This window comes from Limulus polyphemus, unplaced genomic scaffold (assembly GCF_000517525.1).
Source record: "Limulus polyphemus unplaced genomic scaffold, Limulus_polyphemus-2.1.2 Scaffold14, whole genome shotgun sequence".
In the NCBI taxonomy this organism is placed as follows: Eukaryota; Metazoa; Arthropoda; class Merostomata; order Xiphosura; family Limulidae; genus Limulus; species Limulus polyphemus.
The window spans coordinates 936,984-954,603 of record NW_013665624.1 but is presented as its reverse complement, the minus strand read 5'-3'; the positions used below and the strand labels follow the sequence as shown (position 1 = coordinate 954,603).

The 17,620-nt window shown below is 33.8% G+C and overlaps 1 protein-coding gene across 3 annotated transcripts in view; it reads right to left on the bottom strand.

Annotated features, from left to right (window-relative positions):
* LOC106457195 (ephrin-B1-like) overlaps positions 1-17,620 on the bottom strand; it is a 370,555-nt gene that overhangs the window by 8,436 nt on the left and 344,499 nt on the right. For all 3 annotated transcript variants that reach the window (XM_022383047.1, XM_022383054.1, XM_013916591.2), the window contains exon 2: positions 707-848. In XM_022383047.1, the coding sequence (XP_022238755.1) occupies positions 707-848 (142 nt within the window). The remainder of the gene's footprint in view (positions 1-706; positions 849-17,620) is intronic.

The following is a 17,620-nucleotide window of genomic DNA, read 5'->3' as shown; positions in this document are numbered from 1 at the left end:
TATATAATATTAATGAACGCCGTTTGATAAATTAGATAATTTTTAGATCTCGTGGAAAAATGTTGAGAAAAGAAAAAAATATTATTTATGTCATCAGCAAACGTGCATAGCAGGAGTTATAAAATGACTAAAGTTACTTAGGAATAAAAAGACAAGTGCGTGAGATTGGTAGAAGAAAACCGGTCTTAGTATTTTTACGCTTTTATCTGATTCTACTTCTAAAGGGGAGTACATGTCACTCAGCAGTTTTAACTAGCTCAACGATGGATTTCTATCTCTGTTCTGAAAGCAAAAGTAGAAAAACTGCGTTTCATCCTTCCTCGTGTAGGGATAATAAGTTACAATTACGAAAATTTATATATATCTGTCACTATTAAACAATTTATTCTTACTTTCTTAGAAGGATATCCAGATAAATGTACTGAACATTATTTATCTATAAAAAGTGTTTCTTGTCTACTTTAAATCTTTTGTCACGAAATACTAGAAGCTTTACTATCATGCAACAGCGTAAGATATGATATGAAACTAAGTTTCGAAATGCATTTTTCGTGTGAAAACATACTTTGTCGGCCTAAAATGCGCCAGGTAAGCGTGCGATAATTTTTAGTGAATAAAATATGCTATTTTATTTTTTCGGCTAACAGCAGCATAAAACCCAAATTAATGAAATTTTGTCATCAAAGAGATGGAATAAGAACCTTACATTATAAATTATATATCTCTCCACGTCCTCTTCTTGTGTTCCTGGACTGTAAACTGGACAAATGATGTTAACTTGGTCATATTCAAAAGGTATATTTCCCTTGTTTACATCAATAATGTGATCAGTGTTGTCTATTCGGAAGCTGAAAAATATAAAAACAATATATATAAATGTTTGAGTATCAAATTCAAAATTTGTACTTTCATTCACTACCATAATATTTCATTAATAATTAAGCATAATGCTAAACAATATCTGTGCTGTATTTACTGCGGCGATCGAACTCGAATTCTAGCATTATATAAGCCTCGAAACTTACCATTGAGCCGCCGGGAGACTAGAATAAGATTTATTATTACATTTCATTTTGAATTTATAACAACAACACTTTGACGTTAGATCTGCCAAAGTTGAGTTATAGCCTTATTTGTATTTGAACACCCAATTGCTATTATCGAGTGTTTCACAGCTTGTATAGCAGTAATATTATTATGTTCTTCTACCACACACGTTTGTGTGGAGAAATAATTTTAGGGAAACTATTACTTAGGACAGAGTTCAGTTTGTAAGCATATGTTATTTCCATTTTTCATAAATAACAGTTTCATTTATAGTCGCTAGATGGAAGCACAAACTGTTCTTATATAACGACCTTTTGTGACTTTTCATTCACAAACATGATATCTACCAAAACAATTTCAGTAAAAATAAATACATAAATAATAATCGAAATTAATATTCCTGATATCGAGGAGATCAAGTATTTATACAACTGTCAGATCTTTGTACGTGTTATTGATGTTCATTTATCAAAGTCAGAAAAAAGTAACAAAACAATTTTGCAAAAATGCAGAAACAACGTAAGGATAAATATATAAACTATACAAAAACCCCCACATAAGTAGTAGTAAGTACTGAATTAATCTTACAAGCTTATGGTTATTAACCAATGTAAGACTACATAGTACTATGCAACTAATGGGCCATGCGAATGACAGGAATTCAACATGTAGTTGTAGATAAAGGTTATTCCTGGAAAGATTTGGCTACTTATTTAGTGATTTTTGTATTGTTTTGTATATTAATCCCTACCTTTTCTGTACTTTTTGAATTTGCTATCCCTGCATCATACTTAATATTTGCAAAAAAATAACAGTTTTTATTACTTGTATAATAACATGCACACTAAACAAGCTTGAATGGATTGACAAAATAGCAAATGACCATAAACTAAAAACAAGACAGTAAATATTCTCTTTTACACGATGAGTAGCATGTGCCAAATGCACTCAAATATTTTTGAGTTCTGAAAACAAGACAAGTAAAATGCCTCATAGTAAATAAACCTTAAGAATTGTGTTAAAATTTCAGACATAATTAATTTCTTGATTTCTTTTATGAACTATAATTTATTTTCTGTATTAAACAGATATTATCAATGTTCAACCTTGCATTATCCAAAGGTTGTGAGGATAACTAAAATATAGTAAGAACACAAATTAACATATTAAATTAGCATTCCTTCAAACGTTTCGTTTAAATCTATGTAGTTGTGTTTATAAGTCACCGATAATAATGTATATCTTGACATATAAAATCTAATCTTCTGTAGCATATGTTTATTTTTTCACCTAGACAACACCTTATGCACATAATGAAGACCATTACATCAGGCATAACCAAACTTAAACTTTATCTGGCCCATAAAATATGAGTCAGGCGGCAAAACCTCGGAATATTGACAATTTATTAATCTCATATGAAATTTTTATTTATAAAAACAAAATGACACCTCCTAAAAAACAAAACAGTATTAATTCTTAAAATTTGTGATAAAAATTGCGTAGACTGTGTTTTATTATCAGGTTCCTTTTATTTTTTAATTTCGGGTTCATATTCGAAGCATGTAAGAAAAAAACATTCCAGATATGTCATTTGCCCCCCCCCCCCGCAAGTCATTGCCTAAAAGGCCCATCCCTCAATATTAGAACTCATTAGTTGGAATAGAAAATGAGAGACAAAATATTCTCTGAAGTACAGTATAATATTTTAAAAGTTAGATAACCTTTAAAGATCAATTCATATTTTGTCTGTACACAATCAAAGAAGACTGGTAATCAAAGTTTTTCACGCTAAATGAATGTTCTCCCATTCGACATAAGGCGTTAATTCTTCACTTCTTCTTTGTGAGGCACTTACTAATAACTCAAATTACATGGCTATATGTTTTTCTCTCTCTCTCTCACACAAGCAAGAATCATTCTTGGGCCTTATTTTAGGGTTATTGGTGTCCAATTTTTGCACAAGATAAAATTTCTTAAATTTTGTGAAACAAGCAGGTGATTTATCATTTTAATAAAAGGAGTAACTCAAATATGGTGATAGTAAGTCATTTTCTGTAACAGATCAAATTATCTGGCCACTATAATTTGTACGATAGAGGTATTTTGCTGGACCCTTGGAGGAGAATATGTTAACTTCCCACAAAACCACGTACAGTATTTGGATATGAGTGGAGTTTTCGCACGAATTTTGGAATTTCTAGTGATTTAAAATAATAATTTTCGTTGCATGTGTAGTTTCTAAAACAATGTAACGTATAAACACAAAACTGTATAGGTCACAAATACGGAGACTCAAGCACATGCGTCCGTAATTTAGAACTGCTGACTGTTTCAGTGCGTGTTCGGCGGCTATTTACGAGCCCGAACCTTGGACCATCCACAAAACGTATGTTGGAAGAACATTCTAAGGCAGATTACTAAATATAATAAAATATAATATTACTAAATATAATATTCCAAGACCGTCTAAAGCCATATTTTCTGAGTGTTAACAAGAAGAGGAAACGGAAAAGCTCCTGGTTTCATTTTGATAAACTGAATTTAGCTTTATGCTTTATAGCTATCAATAGCATATTAAAATAATGATAAAACCGAAACATATCTTTATGAAAAAGTTGAACCTCTGTAATCTATGTAAATAAACTCACATTTTCGCACTGTAATGTAGCAATGGTCGTTTTGTGTTTTTTATTTTTTTATCTACGAACACGGAATTATAATGTTATTTCACGGTGATGCTACAGAGGTTTTTGTAAAGAAAACGATAGCATATTTCCCATTAACGTTCAACAATGAGGCGGGAGAGTCTCAAACATTATAGAGATTTAAAATGTTTACAATGAATGATACCTTAAGTAAACAGTATACCGTTTATGCATAAGCTTCGACTCCAGACTAAATCTAAATTTACAGTTCCAGTTAACTATTGTACTTAATGGTTAACGAAAAGACAAGCGTTTTTTGTTTGTTTGTGTGTGTGTTTTGGGGTGGGGGTTGAATATGTTAGGCATTAAAACCCTCCACATATCATTTTTATTCTGGCTCCTGCCCCAGGCCTACTTGGTTATCATTGGCTGACCTGCTATAACCAGCATTTATTACAGACGGGTAAGAAGGGTGCATGAAAACGACGTACTTGGAACTCTTGGAGACATCACCTTCAACTACGTTCGCATTTTAATTAGGCAGACTCAGATAACCACGAAACTTTTCAAAAGCGACAATCCTAGTAATGGTATTTGACGCGAGAGAGAGAGAACATTTTTACCAGCCTGTACTAGAGAGTTTTACGACTTATAGGCGTCTTACCTGAAGGAATAGGAATACTTAATGAGTCATAAAAATCTGAGCACCTTTTAGCGAGCATAAGATGATGGTGAGATGTATATACTTCACTAAAAATGACTTTTAACAAATTATGTTATGATCTTCTATCGTAATCATATGTTTCTTAATTAGTATATTAGTATTATTAGGTGTGTTATGCAGCACGAGTTCAGAGCTCTCGATCATCTAGTATCGTGAGAAGCAGTTTCGAATATCCCATGAAAAAACAGATACGCCAATCATAAACTACATATACTAAACTATTTCAGCGCTGTTGAATTTAGTGACTTATAAGCGATCTACGTTACACGTCAAAGATGAGACTACTGCATCAGATCTTAAACTTAGATATATAAACCATGGTTCAGTGAAACGGACAGTAAATATTTATACTGCATACAGATACCACTGGCGGAACCGGAAGGATACCCTCCCAAGTGTTTGACGCGTCACAACTAAATTAGGGATAAAGCGCCCTTTAACCTCCCCCCCCCCTTCCATGATATTCATCGACTAGATATGCCAGGGGTTGATACTAGGTTTGTTTTTCATTGGGTGATACACCTAAGTTTGCTTATTACATGTAATTTAATCAAGGCATATTTTGTTTATATAATAATCATTAATTGATAATTTCTATGGATGATATATTATTACATCTATTGATATCTGGGTGTTCATTTTTACATCCCAGTTAATATGAAGAATCGTACAAAACAAGGATGCGTTAATTAAACGTAGGTATATATATATATAGGACTTGAAGAATATAAATATAACCCAATGACAATACGTGAATCGAATGATAGATTTGGATTCATATTTACCTTTAGCATTTTATGGATGTGTTAAGTAAAACTGATATTTTACTAACTCACAATAGCGAAAACGAGAAAAAGAAAGTAGACAATATAATAAAACCGTATCGAAGGTCTGCAGTTTCCTCGACTTCCACACACGTGTACTTCACTTGTGAGAACTAAACAGCTGCAGTAGTACACGTGGCTACCCCCCTGTGGCTAACAGGCAAACAACCAAGATCAATGCAAGATTCCACACTCTGGATGAAGTTAAGGGGCCAAAGCCAACGGCTAGGGAAGAAGTAAGGTGAGACCAATTCAAAAGGGTTCTTTGCAGCGCGACCAATGTATTGTGCCTTAGTAAAAGGAAATGAAGTTTGAAGATCTCGTATTCATATTTGGCTTTCTGTTTTGGTGCTGTCCGGTGATGGGCACCCGCAGCCTTCATCGCGTTTGAAGCAACAGCAAGAATGAACTGTTTCTGGCAAGACTGCTCGAACTGAATGCTGAGCCAGTTTGTGTTCTGCGCCATTGTTCTGCCTCAGGGATAGAAGTATTCACTCGTCTTCTCGGGATGACGGGTATTGGGGAAGACAGGGAAGGAATTAAAGACGCCCTCTCTAGTATCCTAAGAACACCATGTCAAACACATTAAGTTAACAGAAGTGTAAAATGAAAGAAAACCCAGAATGCGGAACAGGCCGACTATACTTGCTTATTGCTAACAAGTCGCAACTGATTTTACCACTAAAGAAAGGCAGATGGGAAACTTAAAAAAATGTTTTGTTGCCTATTTACAGGAGCATTAATTTCAAAAAATATAGGTGTTTCTTTTTTTTACTTTAATAGTCTTCTTACGATTTCTAAAGCTTAATGTATTTGCATAACATTGTCTATTTCGGTTAAAAGTAATATCTCTCAAATTCAATTATGTGTTTACTTAGAAAGTATATATATATATATATATTTCACTAAACCATAGATAATGCAGAAGGGTTTGTTTGTGTTAGCGCAAAGCTACACTACATATCAGGCTATCTGTGCTCTGTCTGCCTTATGGAAATGAACACCAGATTTTAACGTTATGATTCCGTGAACTCACCACTATCTACTGGGGACATGCAGAAGATTAATGTACTTATTGCCTACAATCTCAAAAGATCTGAACGTGATGTCCTTACCGCCGGTGCCAATTCACACGTTTTTTGTTTTTTTTTCCAATGTGATTTTTAATGGTCAAGCTAATTTTGAGGTATTTGTTTCCTGTTGGTAAGTAACTTGTAAGAATGAGGATTATTCATCTATTATTATTAACCAATGGCATAGCTGCTCAGACACCCGGACAAGTCTGGTTCCCCCGCAAACGTAGACCACCTATTCTGAAACTGTATCAGATGTTCGCAGTCGGACATGGACTCGTTGTCTGGTTATAGACAAATTACACATTCTGCCCATAAAAAGCTATTTTATCCTTAGTTTGGCGTCTGCAATAGTGGAAATATCGTATCCAATGAGATGATTCACTTTTCAACCTGGGACAAATTCATTTTATTATTATAAGAACGTGACGAATAATAAGCAGTGGTGGATGTACCGAGTCCTATATCCTGCATAATTATTACTATTAATTAACGTATTATAAAGACAAACCACATCTTAAAACGATTTCTGCTACCAGTAGTTTGGTGTAACATTCATTGTTTCTGATTTTAACTTCATAGATAATAACGCTCACCCACATATGCTAAATTGATTAACACATTTCTGAAAGAGAGGTTTGGCTGAACGGAGTAACGTGCACGCTCACCAGACTCGAGGCAATATTCTCAGACACTTTTGGGCATACTTTTAGACCTTATGTACCCCATATTGATACGAAATATCATGAAGTTTAAAATATAAGTCCACTTCTGATAAATGCTATTTGCATTCATAGGTCTGATGACCAATATTTATTTAATTTTTTTAAAATCAAATACATGTCGGATTGTCAGATGCATAAACTTGGCATGATGAATGATTGTCACTATTTATAACAATAATTTTCCGGTCATAGACAAAATATTAAGATTATTGTTATTATCATTTAATAATTTTATGTAATTAATTTCATATGGTTAGTTTTAATAAAACTATTAGCTCTTAAAGCAATGTCTAGATCAAAGCTCATTTTACATACTGAGACAATAAAAACGAAGAAGTCTCTATTTTGCGATCATTATATCTTTAAAGTGTTATTTGTTTGTCATAAAGCACAAAGCTACACAATGGGCTATCTGTGCTCTGCCCACCACTGGTATCGAAACCCGGATTCTAGCGTTGTAAGTCCGCAGACATACTGCTGTGCCACTGTGGGGTCCTCTTTAAAAGGACCACTTATCGACATCTTTCTGTGAATAAGATATTATTTATCAAATGGAAAGTACAATTCTGATAACTGTCACAAAGATATACAGTAAAACTGAAAAAAAAATTAAATACGGAACTGATAAAGCTGTTTCTGCTGGAACGTGGAGAACGATTATCTGTTAATCAAGATGGTGAAAATTTTATAATTTGAAACTCATGGTAATACTAAAGTTTAAACTGGAAATCACAAAGTCTTTGCATAAACGGGAAAAAAGTGTACGTCTTGAAAACTTTGTCAGCAGTTCAAGTCCTTAAATCGTAAAATATGATGTTAAGTATTCCAACGTATACGAGCAAATACTTATAGCGCTCACAGATTATAGGCAATAAAAACAAAAAAAAAACAAGGATTTCCAGGAATTAACAAATGGACAAAGAAAATGGAGAAAGTGACTAAACAAATAGAGATTAAGAGTCGTGGTCTTCATAGTTTCGCAATATAAATCGAATTTTTGCCTTCAAAAGCCCTTAAGGATGATTTTTCCTCCCTTCTTTTCTTTATTCCAAGGTTTCTAAATGTTGTTGTGCCCAAGAGGAATCCAATGTTCTAGAGAGATGATAGGAGGGATCAAAATCTCATTTGTCTATTGATAGAAGTCTGATGTTTCTACTTCAATGTACTGTCCTATCTCTGCCGCAGGGAATATTTAATACACTAATTTCATACGCATGTAGTTTCGTGAGTCATGAGATTGTGTAAATGATTCACGGGGTGAACATCGTTTGATATGATTAAGAGCACAGGAATACCCGAAGGTTTCTTTGTGAACTAACCTCTTCCAACCTGAGTTTTCGGTGACGTCATTCTGTTTAAGATACAGTCTTTACAACAGGAGGTAACAAGAGCCGTGTGTGCTGTTGTTTGTGATCATAATTGATATTTTTACTATATTGCATAGCTGGTAATTTCCGTCACTGTGGAAAGATTTCAAGAAATCTTCTCATCATGACTAAAATTATACCTTACATGTACGTTCCACGTAGTTAAAATGTGTAAAACGACTGGGGTTTGTTTCCATAACAACAAATTCAAGAGAAACAGGTGTCAAATGAAAAAAAAAAAAAAAAACAGATAATATGGAAAAATGGTATGTATGTGTATTCGAAAAAAAAAAATACGAAAAAAAAACCTCCATATAAACACCAATTCCAAATAATATCCAGTATCACCTATTACCTTATAAATAACTTACATAATAAAGTATAAAAATTGTGTCATTAATATCATGACTTACGGAAAAACACAAAATTGTTCAAATTGAAATAAGGTCAATAAGAAAAAATAAACATAATTAAGAGCAATTATTTGGATAAATAGAGAAGTAAGATATAATACTATATTGTAGATTTTTGGGTGTGTAAGTTATAATAAATCCAAGACATGGTTAAGTTAAAAGTTACTGTTTATTGACTAATAAAATTAACGAGTCGAAAGTTTCTACAATATATGTTGGTGGTAGGGACGAACATAGAATCAGGGTTAATAGCAACTGCAAAAGGCCTGACAACGGTTGTGAGCATCTCATACAATGCACAACACAATTCCTAATAAACGTATGGATCAGTACGTTCAACTAACAGATGTCTTCCCGTACCCTCAGGGAGCCACCCCTGAGCTTGTTATGTTCAGCTACTGTGCAGTCGGCGTAGTTCTCTACAGGATATCTCCACGCATGACGACGACCATCATAGAAGTCCAGGCGGTACCTAGACTCGCCTGCTAAGAAATTATGGACAAATATCCTGCACTCCAGTTATGATGTCACAGTAAGTTTTGGTAGTCGGGCAGAGTGATTAGCTCATGAACTGGTTAGATGTAAGCTTTTCGTTTTTCTATTTATCGTTTGTGGCGTGATTTGAACTTCATTTAATTGTAGGAATTGTCTACCATGTTTCACAGTATCAACAAACAGATACCTGATACTGTTGGTTGTCTGATTTCGTATCTACAACATTGAACTTATGCTTAATAATAATCCAAAGTCAGCAATACTCTTCCAAACATGCCTTTTAGTCTGTTTGTCGAAAGTGAGGTCAATGAGATTAGCTGCTAAATGAATTCAGGATTTCAATTGAGTGTTATCCGAACAAAAGTGATTGTTAATACTTTTGGACTGCAACCAGAAAATGGTTGCTTCGAGATCATATTTTTAATCAAAAAAAAATAAATAAATAAAAAATATATATTATTTTGTGCAACTGGTGAATCTTTTACAAGCACAAAAAAGAATCTGAAAATTTCAGTAAAATGCAAGTGACTGATTAGTTTTTAATCGAACTTGAGAGTCTTCGCTATTATGACACATTTCTTAACTTTCTATACATCTATCTAATTTGTCAGGCAGAATAAAAACAAAATGATCCTGTTCGAACAATTAGTTTAACAGGCTGAGCTAACAGACTTATACAGTTGACATAAATAATATCATGACTTTATTAGTGTGAGTCAAAACTGAAATATTTATAACTTGCATTTCACGCATATTCTAGATGATTTTGTGGCAATAATTTCTTGAATAATAGAATGGAACAAACACAATACACTTCCTTTGATTAACGCATATAATTAAATATGATTTATGTAATGTTGACATTATAGTAGTAGAACAAAACGTGATACCACAGATATATGTCTGGTTGTGGTCAGCTATCTGCCTCTAAATGTTGTGTGACAAGGACAACACGTTGAACAGAGAAGAATAACGAGAAGAAATGCATTAGATGCCCACTTATCAAATAACGTACAGTACAGTAAAACTGTATTGTGTATCTTAGTTTTGAAATTAAATGCATAATTTTCAGTCTACGTACAGCGCAATGAATAATGTTTATATACATTGTGCATTTCATCTTAGTTTCAGTAAACTATTTCCTTGCATTTGAGATTATCAGACATTTACAGCATACGAAAAGGTTATTTTTTTTTTCATCTTAGCGCTACATTTTGTGTTAGGAAGTACAAAACTCAACACCGGACAATACAGTCCTTCAACTCATGTGTTGTACCACACTTATCAAAGTAACACAAAACAAACGGGGTGTATTTTATAAAGTTCCAAAACTATTTCAGCCCAGGTTTTTTCGCGTTAACTTCCTACCGAAGTAGTAAGAAAAATTATTGCCTTCTCATTCCTATACAAATATTAAAACGGAAAATTCTTTGTAAACCTTCTGCTTGCAATTAATTAGGACACCAATGCTACTTGGTTTTTCAAAAACACTAGTTTTACATAAATGATCGATTTGATAGTAAACAAAAAAGTTATATTAAGTTAAACTTCTTTCACATCACATCTTCAACATTTTCGGTTGATAAACTTTAACTTTATAAACAAACACAAGATACCTTAAAAGGCATTTTATTTTTCGGATGACAGTATGCAGTCCTTGGATGACAGTATGCAGTCCTTGGATGACAGTATGCAGTCCTTGGAAAATCTTTCTGAGATGATTCTTACAATATGCTTGCACTAATCCTTTAGATGTTACCTTATAACACAGAAAGGCACATGACAGAAACATTAGTAGGAGAAGCACGTGATGCTATTTCTTGAATAACCGTGTACAATAGTCGTCTGTGTTCATTGGAATGATCTGAAAGCCGTCACGTGAATGTTGCAAACGTGTTTATATAACGCTTTTTGTACTGACTCTAAAGCTTGGTTTTCATTTAAATTTTTTCGTTATCTCAGCAAAATTAGCGATTTCATATATACTTAGCGAAATGTTACACACATTCCAACAAAAGTTACACCTGCAACAATTATTTCATTTTAAATAGAATATTCCAATTATTCGAGTGAATGAATAAGACATTCATCACGGATCTATCTCTCTCAACCTTTTCTTTTCTTGCACTTTTAAAAGTTGTCTGGCATAGGTTTCCAAAAGCTTTCTAACACATAATGGATTTTGTGTACTAAATGAAATGTGAAAAATGTCAATGTTTTACGTTACCATTTTGGAAACACTGCGTTCTCTTAATATTTTATAAAAAAATGCTTACAATTAAGATTTGTTTTGTTTGTTTTTAATTATGCACAAAGCTACACAAGGGCTATCTGTGCTCTACCAACCACGGGTATCGAAACCCGGATTCTAGCGTTGTAAGTCCGCAGACATACCGCTGTGCCACTGGGGGGCAACAATTAAGAAAGAATGTGATAAATTGTCTTCATTTAAAAAAACACGAAAACTGAAATTAGCTGCAACAGGATTCCGAAAAGTTATGAATCTTCAAAAATTGCAGCTGTTGTGTTTTTGCTAGCATCGTTAGCGGAGGTACAATGTAAATATTTATAACTATAATTTGTTGCTACTTTGTTTTTTTACAAACATTGTTCATTTGTGTGTTAATTACTTGGCTGTATGAAACCTTTTATGCACAAGCTACAGCAGCATTTACTAAGAATAAGAACGAAAATAGATCAATACCTTGTAGTTCTAATAGAAGAAAATGAATTAGGAGTTAATTATGTTTTTCTGGTTTAATTCTAAAATTATACTGACTGTTTCTAACTATTCTCTGGAAATTCCTTATCTCCAAGAGTAATTTGCAAGTAATTGGGATAAGTTTGTTTGTTATGAATTTTGCGCAAAGCTACACTAGGGCTATCTGCGCTAGGCGTCCCTAATTTAGCAGTGTAAGAGGAGAGGGAATGAAGCTAGTTATCACCACCCGCCGTCAACTCTTGGGCTACTCTTTTACCAACGAATAGTGGGATTGACCGTCACATTATAATGCCCCCACGGCTGAAAGGGCGAGCATGTTTGGTGTGACGGGGATTCGAACCTGAGACCATCAGATTGCGAGTCGAGCGCCCTAACCACCTAGCCATGAATTGGGATAAGAAAAGTAAGTAATTTTAGACCTTGCACTAGAGCATAAATCCGTAATAAATGAGACATTTTATAAGAAAATCCGTATTAAAATATTTTAAGACTATAAAATTAAAATTTATTATATAACGCTAGAGTTTTATCATTTATGGTATTTTAAATGATTTTCATCTGAGAATTACGTCATATTTTATTACTTCGTGTAAGTGATTTTACACTTTAACGAGAGACGAACATAATGTTAAAAAATCATCTCAGCAGTAATTGATGATAGAACCACAACATGAAAACTAGAACACTGAAATTTAGAATATCTAAAATAGAAACAAAGACGAAACAGCATGAAAACCCCACACATAGCAAATTGTTTTGTTTGTTTTTAATTATGCACAAAGCTACACAAGGGCTATCTGTGCTATGCCCACCACGGGTATCGAAACCCGGTTTCTAGCGTTGTAAGTCCGCAGACATACCGCTGTGCCATTGGGGGGCAGCAAATTGTTAAGACTAACCCTTCACAAAATACCCTTTGTATGAATAACGCATCTTTGTTTTATAAGTTTCTCCTTGTATTAGTTGGGGTGAAAAATGAGTACCCTGATATTAATATGTAATAATATAGCATTCATAGAAATTACTAATTAATGATATGAATTGATTAAATTACATCTAATAAGCAAATAAATAACTAAATATCACTTTACTTTATTACATAGCAAATTCTACATAACACACCTATGATACTTTTGTCCTGGTGTTTATCTATGCAAAAATTACAGTTCTAGGACTTTCATTAATAAGAATAAAAAATAGTAATAATTAAAGAGCCAACATTCACGTGCAAATGCAACAAGTATCCACCAAGCAATCCCAGTATGGTCGAAAGTAACTTTGTATCAAATCTCACAAAATTATTTATAACTCTGTTTGTGATCTGTAAAAAAGGTATCTTTGTACCAAATCCCACAAAATTGTTTATATCTCTGTCTGTGATCTGTAAAAAAAGTATCTTTATACCAACTTCCATTTAAATTGGCCAACATAAACCAGAGTATTTGTCAAAATCCCCTAAATTTATGCTTTTTGTGGCATCTTGATCCCCTATAATTACTAAAAATGGGCAAATCTAGCATTTTTGTTTGTCAATGTAGTTTAACATTTGGACCTCCCTAAAATGCCCAAAAGTGGGCATATCCCACTTCTCTGTATGTATATGTATGTGATCTGCAAAAAATATCTTTCTACCAAATACCAAGTAAGTTGGCCGAAATACTGCAAGAGTAATTGATAAAGAAAAACTAAAATTATCCTTTGGTGGCATCTTGATCCCCTATAATTATTGAAAATGGGCAAATCCACCATTTTTGTTTGTCAATGTTTGAGACCTGTAGAGAAACATCATCGTACCAAACCATGTAAATTGGTTAAAATATGACGAGTAATTGATCAAAAACCCCAAAATTATGCTTTTTGCGAGTTCTGACTCCCCTAAAATGGGCAAATATAACATTTTATGTCAATGTATTGGGCGCATGAACATTTATATTTGTGCCAATTTTTATCTTGATTGCTGTAAATATGACTGCACACGTGCTCAAAATATACAATTAAGTTGTTATATCTTTGACCTCATAAAATCCTTAAAAGACCTAAATAACAACAAAAAAAAAAAAGAAAAGGGTGTCTGAACGTATTGGACCAAGAAAAACCCTACCAAGATTTAAGTAAATCCACCGAGAAATGAAGTAATGGCGGTCGATTGAAAATTGTTTGGAAGAAGATGGAAAAGAAAGAAAGCAAGAAGAAACATGCGGAGTCATGATTAGCCTTTCTTCGTCAGCTAACATTAAAATTTCGCTTGGAATTAAATATTCCTTTTAAGTACGAGGGTCGTAAAAGTTTCATTAAACTATATTTCAAAAATAAAACATTCTATTTCATTTTGTAAACGGATTTAAAGACATCCAAAATATCCTTTAAGTCAAAACAGTAAAAGGCATACAACAATAGCTTAGGGTTGAATGCATAAAAACATACGTAAAAAATACCTTAAACAATTTCAAAGATCCACACACAATAACGCCCACAATTAGAGCACCAACTGTTACATTTCACCTACACCAATAGTGTTTCCGAAATAACAATAAAACCAAGGATTTGACAGCGATTTTGGATTTTTTGTGTATTCAAAATTCCTCGTGAAAAGAGACGTTGGTATATCAAATTAAGAAAAAAACTTAAAAAACATAACTTGTAAATTTTTCTCTTACTACATAAGGCAGTATTCGTTTTACCTTTATTGTCACAGATGCAAGTTTTAACCATTATTTTTATTTTATTTTCTTCAGACTCATCTAATGTATGTGAAATTCACTAATTACTTCATGTGTGTTTGGCGTGTCAATCTATCGAAGTTTATATATCTTATGCACAGGTCATTGGTTTCCCCTATATATATGCATTTTATCCTGTAGATGTATTAAGCCCATAACTGGTACATCGAGAAAAACAAACAGATCAGCTAACACAATGCCTCGTAAATTAGTGTTTACATCATTTAGTGGCTTGACCACTCATTACTATGTTTAATCTCGCCTCGCAGTTGCCCAAATATCATTTACTTGCTAATGTATGGTGCTGACACCTAGTAATGAGGCCTATGATTATTCCCAGAATGTGTAACTTCTTGTATGTAAAATATGTAGAAAATGAGGAATAAAGAAAAGACAAAAATGAATAATTTACGAACATTGAAAAAATGAACACAGTCAAACAACTAGACGATGAGGTAGTGTAAATGTACTTTTTATTTTTCAAGAATTATAAAATATTACTGTGTACAAATATACGCTGACAAGTATCTATGACGTGGGCCCGACATGGCCAGGGGGTTAGGGTGCTCGACTCGCAATCTGTGGGTCGCTGGTTCGAATCCCCGTCACACCAAACATGCTCGCCTTTTCAGCCGTGGGGGCGTTATAATGTGATGGTCAATCCCACTATTCCTTGGTAAAAGAGTAGCCCTAGAGTTGGCGGTGGGCGGTGATGACTAGCTGTCTTCCCTCAAGTCTTACACTGCTAAATTAGGGACGGCTAGCGCAGATAGCCCTCGTGTATAGCTCTGAATACGGTGAGAAATTGATTTCCGGATACATCTATCTACACGTGAGTGAAGGAACAATATTACTTTGTTCTTTTAGTCAAAAGGAAATGGAAAACACGTGGTTGAGTAAAACGATTTATTTGTGTGTCTTGCCCTGGATTACTATTTTAATAGAGGGGGAACTAAAATGTTTGTAAAATTCAGGAAATTCGGGCATAAACTTATTCTATTCTTACCACATATAATGTTGTTATTTATCTAGTTTACTTCATACATGTGTTTAGCAACTGTTTTAATTACTTTTAAATAACTATATTTGGTGAATTTGAAGGACGTGAACAATTCATTCAAAGTCCCACTACGTTTTTCTATTAGTTCAAACTTTGAAAACGTAAAAATCCGCGATAAAAAGTAATTCAATTTCGCCCACTACATCAATTTTCGATCATATCGAATCCAAAACTTACTCTTTTCAGTGTTGATTAGAGGTTGGGTAAATGATCCAGATATAGTCGATGGGAGAATTTACTGCTAAATAAAAATTCCCGCTTTCGTATTAAAGCTCTTTAACAGTCATTTGTGCTTTGTAAATGCATTTAAATGCAGATAAGTCAAGAGTAATTCACCACAAGGGACTGGAATGTCAGGATTTCAAGACGCGCGCACACACACACACACACGATTGAAATACCCATATAGTTATCCAATTTTGCAGTATATATCTTTTTTATTTCAATTCTCAAAACCTTAAGTGTAATATGAAGTCGTAATAGTTTTAATTAGTTTGCCAATGAAGATGTGAAAACAGAGGAACGTTTATAAGTATATCTACTTGTATTTATTTTTTAACGTGAACGATATTTTAAATGTTCCACGAAAGAAAGAAAAATGTTCTGTACAATAATGTACAACATGTAAAATTCACTGTTTTTACATATCAAGAAAATGTAATTTCTTCGGGGGGGGGGGGGTAAAGGTAGTTAACTTATCAATATATAATGAACAAACCCAGAAATATCATCCTGGAGAAACTTTTCTAGGCATATGCAGGCTGTTCAGAGTTACGTTCTGAAGATGTGTAAATAATGAAGCTGTGATGCCACTGACGAAAATTCGTGCATGCGATGATCATAAAAGAAGGATTTGTATATGCTCTTGAGTTTCATTTTCGAAAACGCCCTTGTATGAGAAAATTTATGGTCATGCTTTACGCTGAATGCAGATAAAAGGCAAATATTTGGTTTGAATAATTTACAAGCCATTCAAACTACCGATACTCATGTACCGTGTACAACTATACGAGTTTGTGTCATGTCACCCTTTTCCCTGGGGGATGAAGACACGACATATTCCTAAGCCACCCATCAAGGTTTATGGCACAGAATTTTAACGACGTAAGTTTTACGTAATGCGGTCGCGTGCCGGCTCTCTGGCGGGTATTCACATAGCACTGAATAAAATAGTGAAAATTGTCACTTTTCCTTGGAAAAATGCCAGAGTTTATCGAGACTAATTTTCCGAGAGGACATCACATTCTTGTTTGTTTCAACACCCCCAAATATTTCACTTCTTGTTCGATTCTCACCGCAACGTGCACCAATATGTCACAGAGAGGCTTACTTTTATTGGCATTTAGACGAGATATACCAAAACGCGTTGTTCTATGGCCAATGAAGACATCTTCTTCTAAGTGATAAGACAAGATGTTCATATTAGTTACAGTCCGATAACCCAGAGCGCCTTAATGGTCCACCGATGCCATCATGAATCATCAATTCACCCGGCAATGTCTTCCTCTTGGTTGCCTCTGACAACCATTACCGACAGCCGAAGAAAAAATAATAGTTCTTAAGTTCTATTCGTATAACTCTGAAAAACTGAATGATGAGAAACAAAAAGGATGCATACATAGATCTACTGATGAATGGGTCACGTTTGACGTCATTAAAGCTGTTTATCCACAACCTCTATTGTTTTTTTAATCAAAGACTAAAACATTCCAAGAGAACTAGTTTACCGCTGATAAAGGTGAATTAAATTATAGTAATGTTACAAGTAAACCAGCATGTTTGAAAGTTCGGGAGAATTTAGT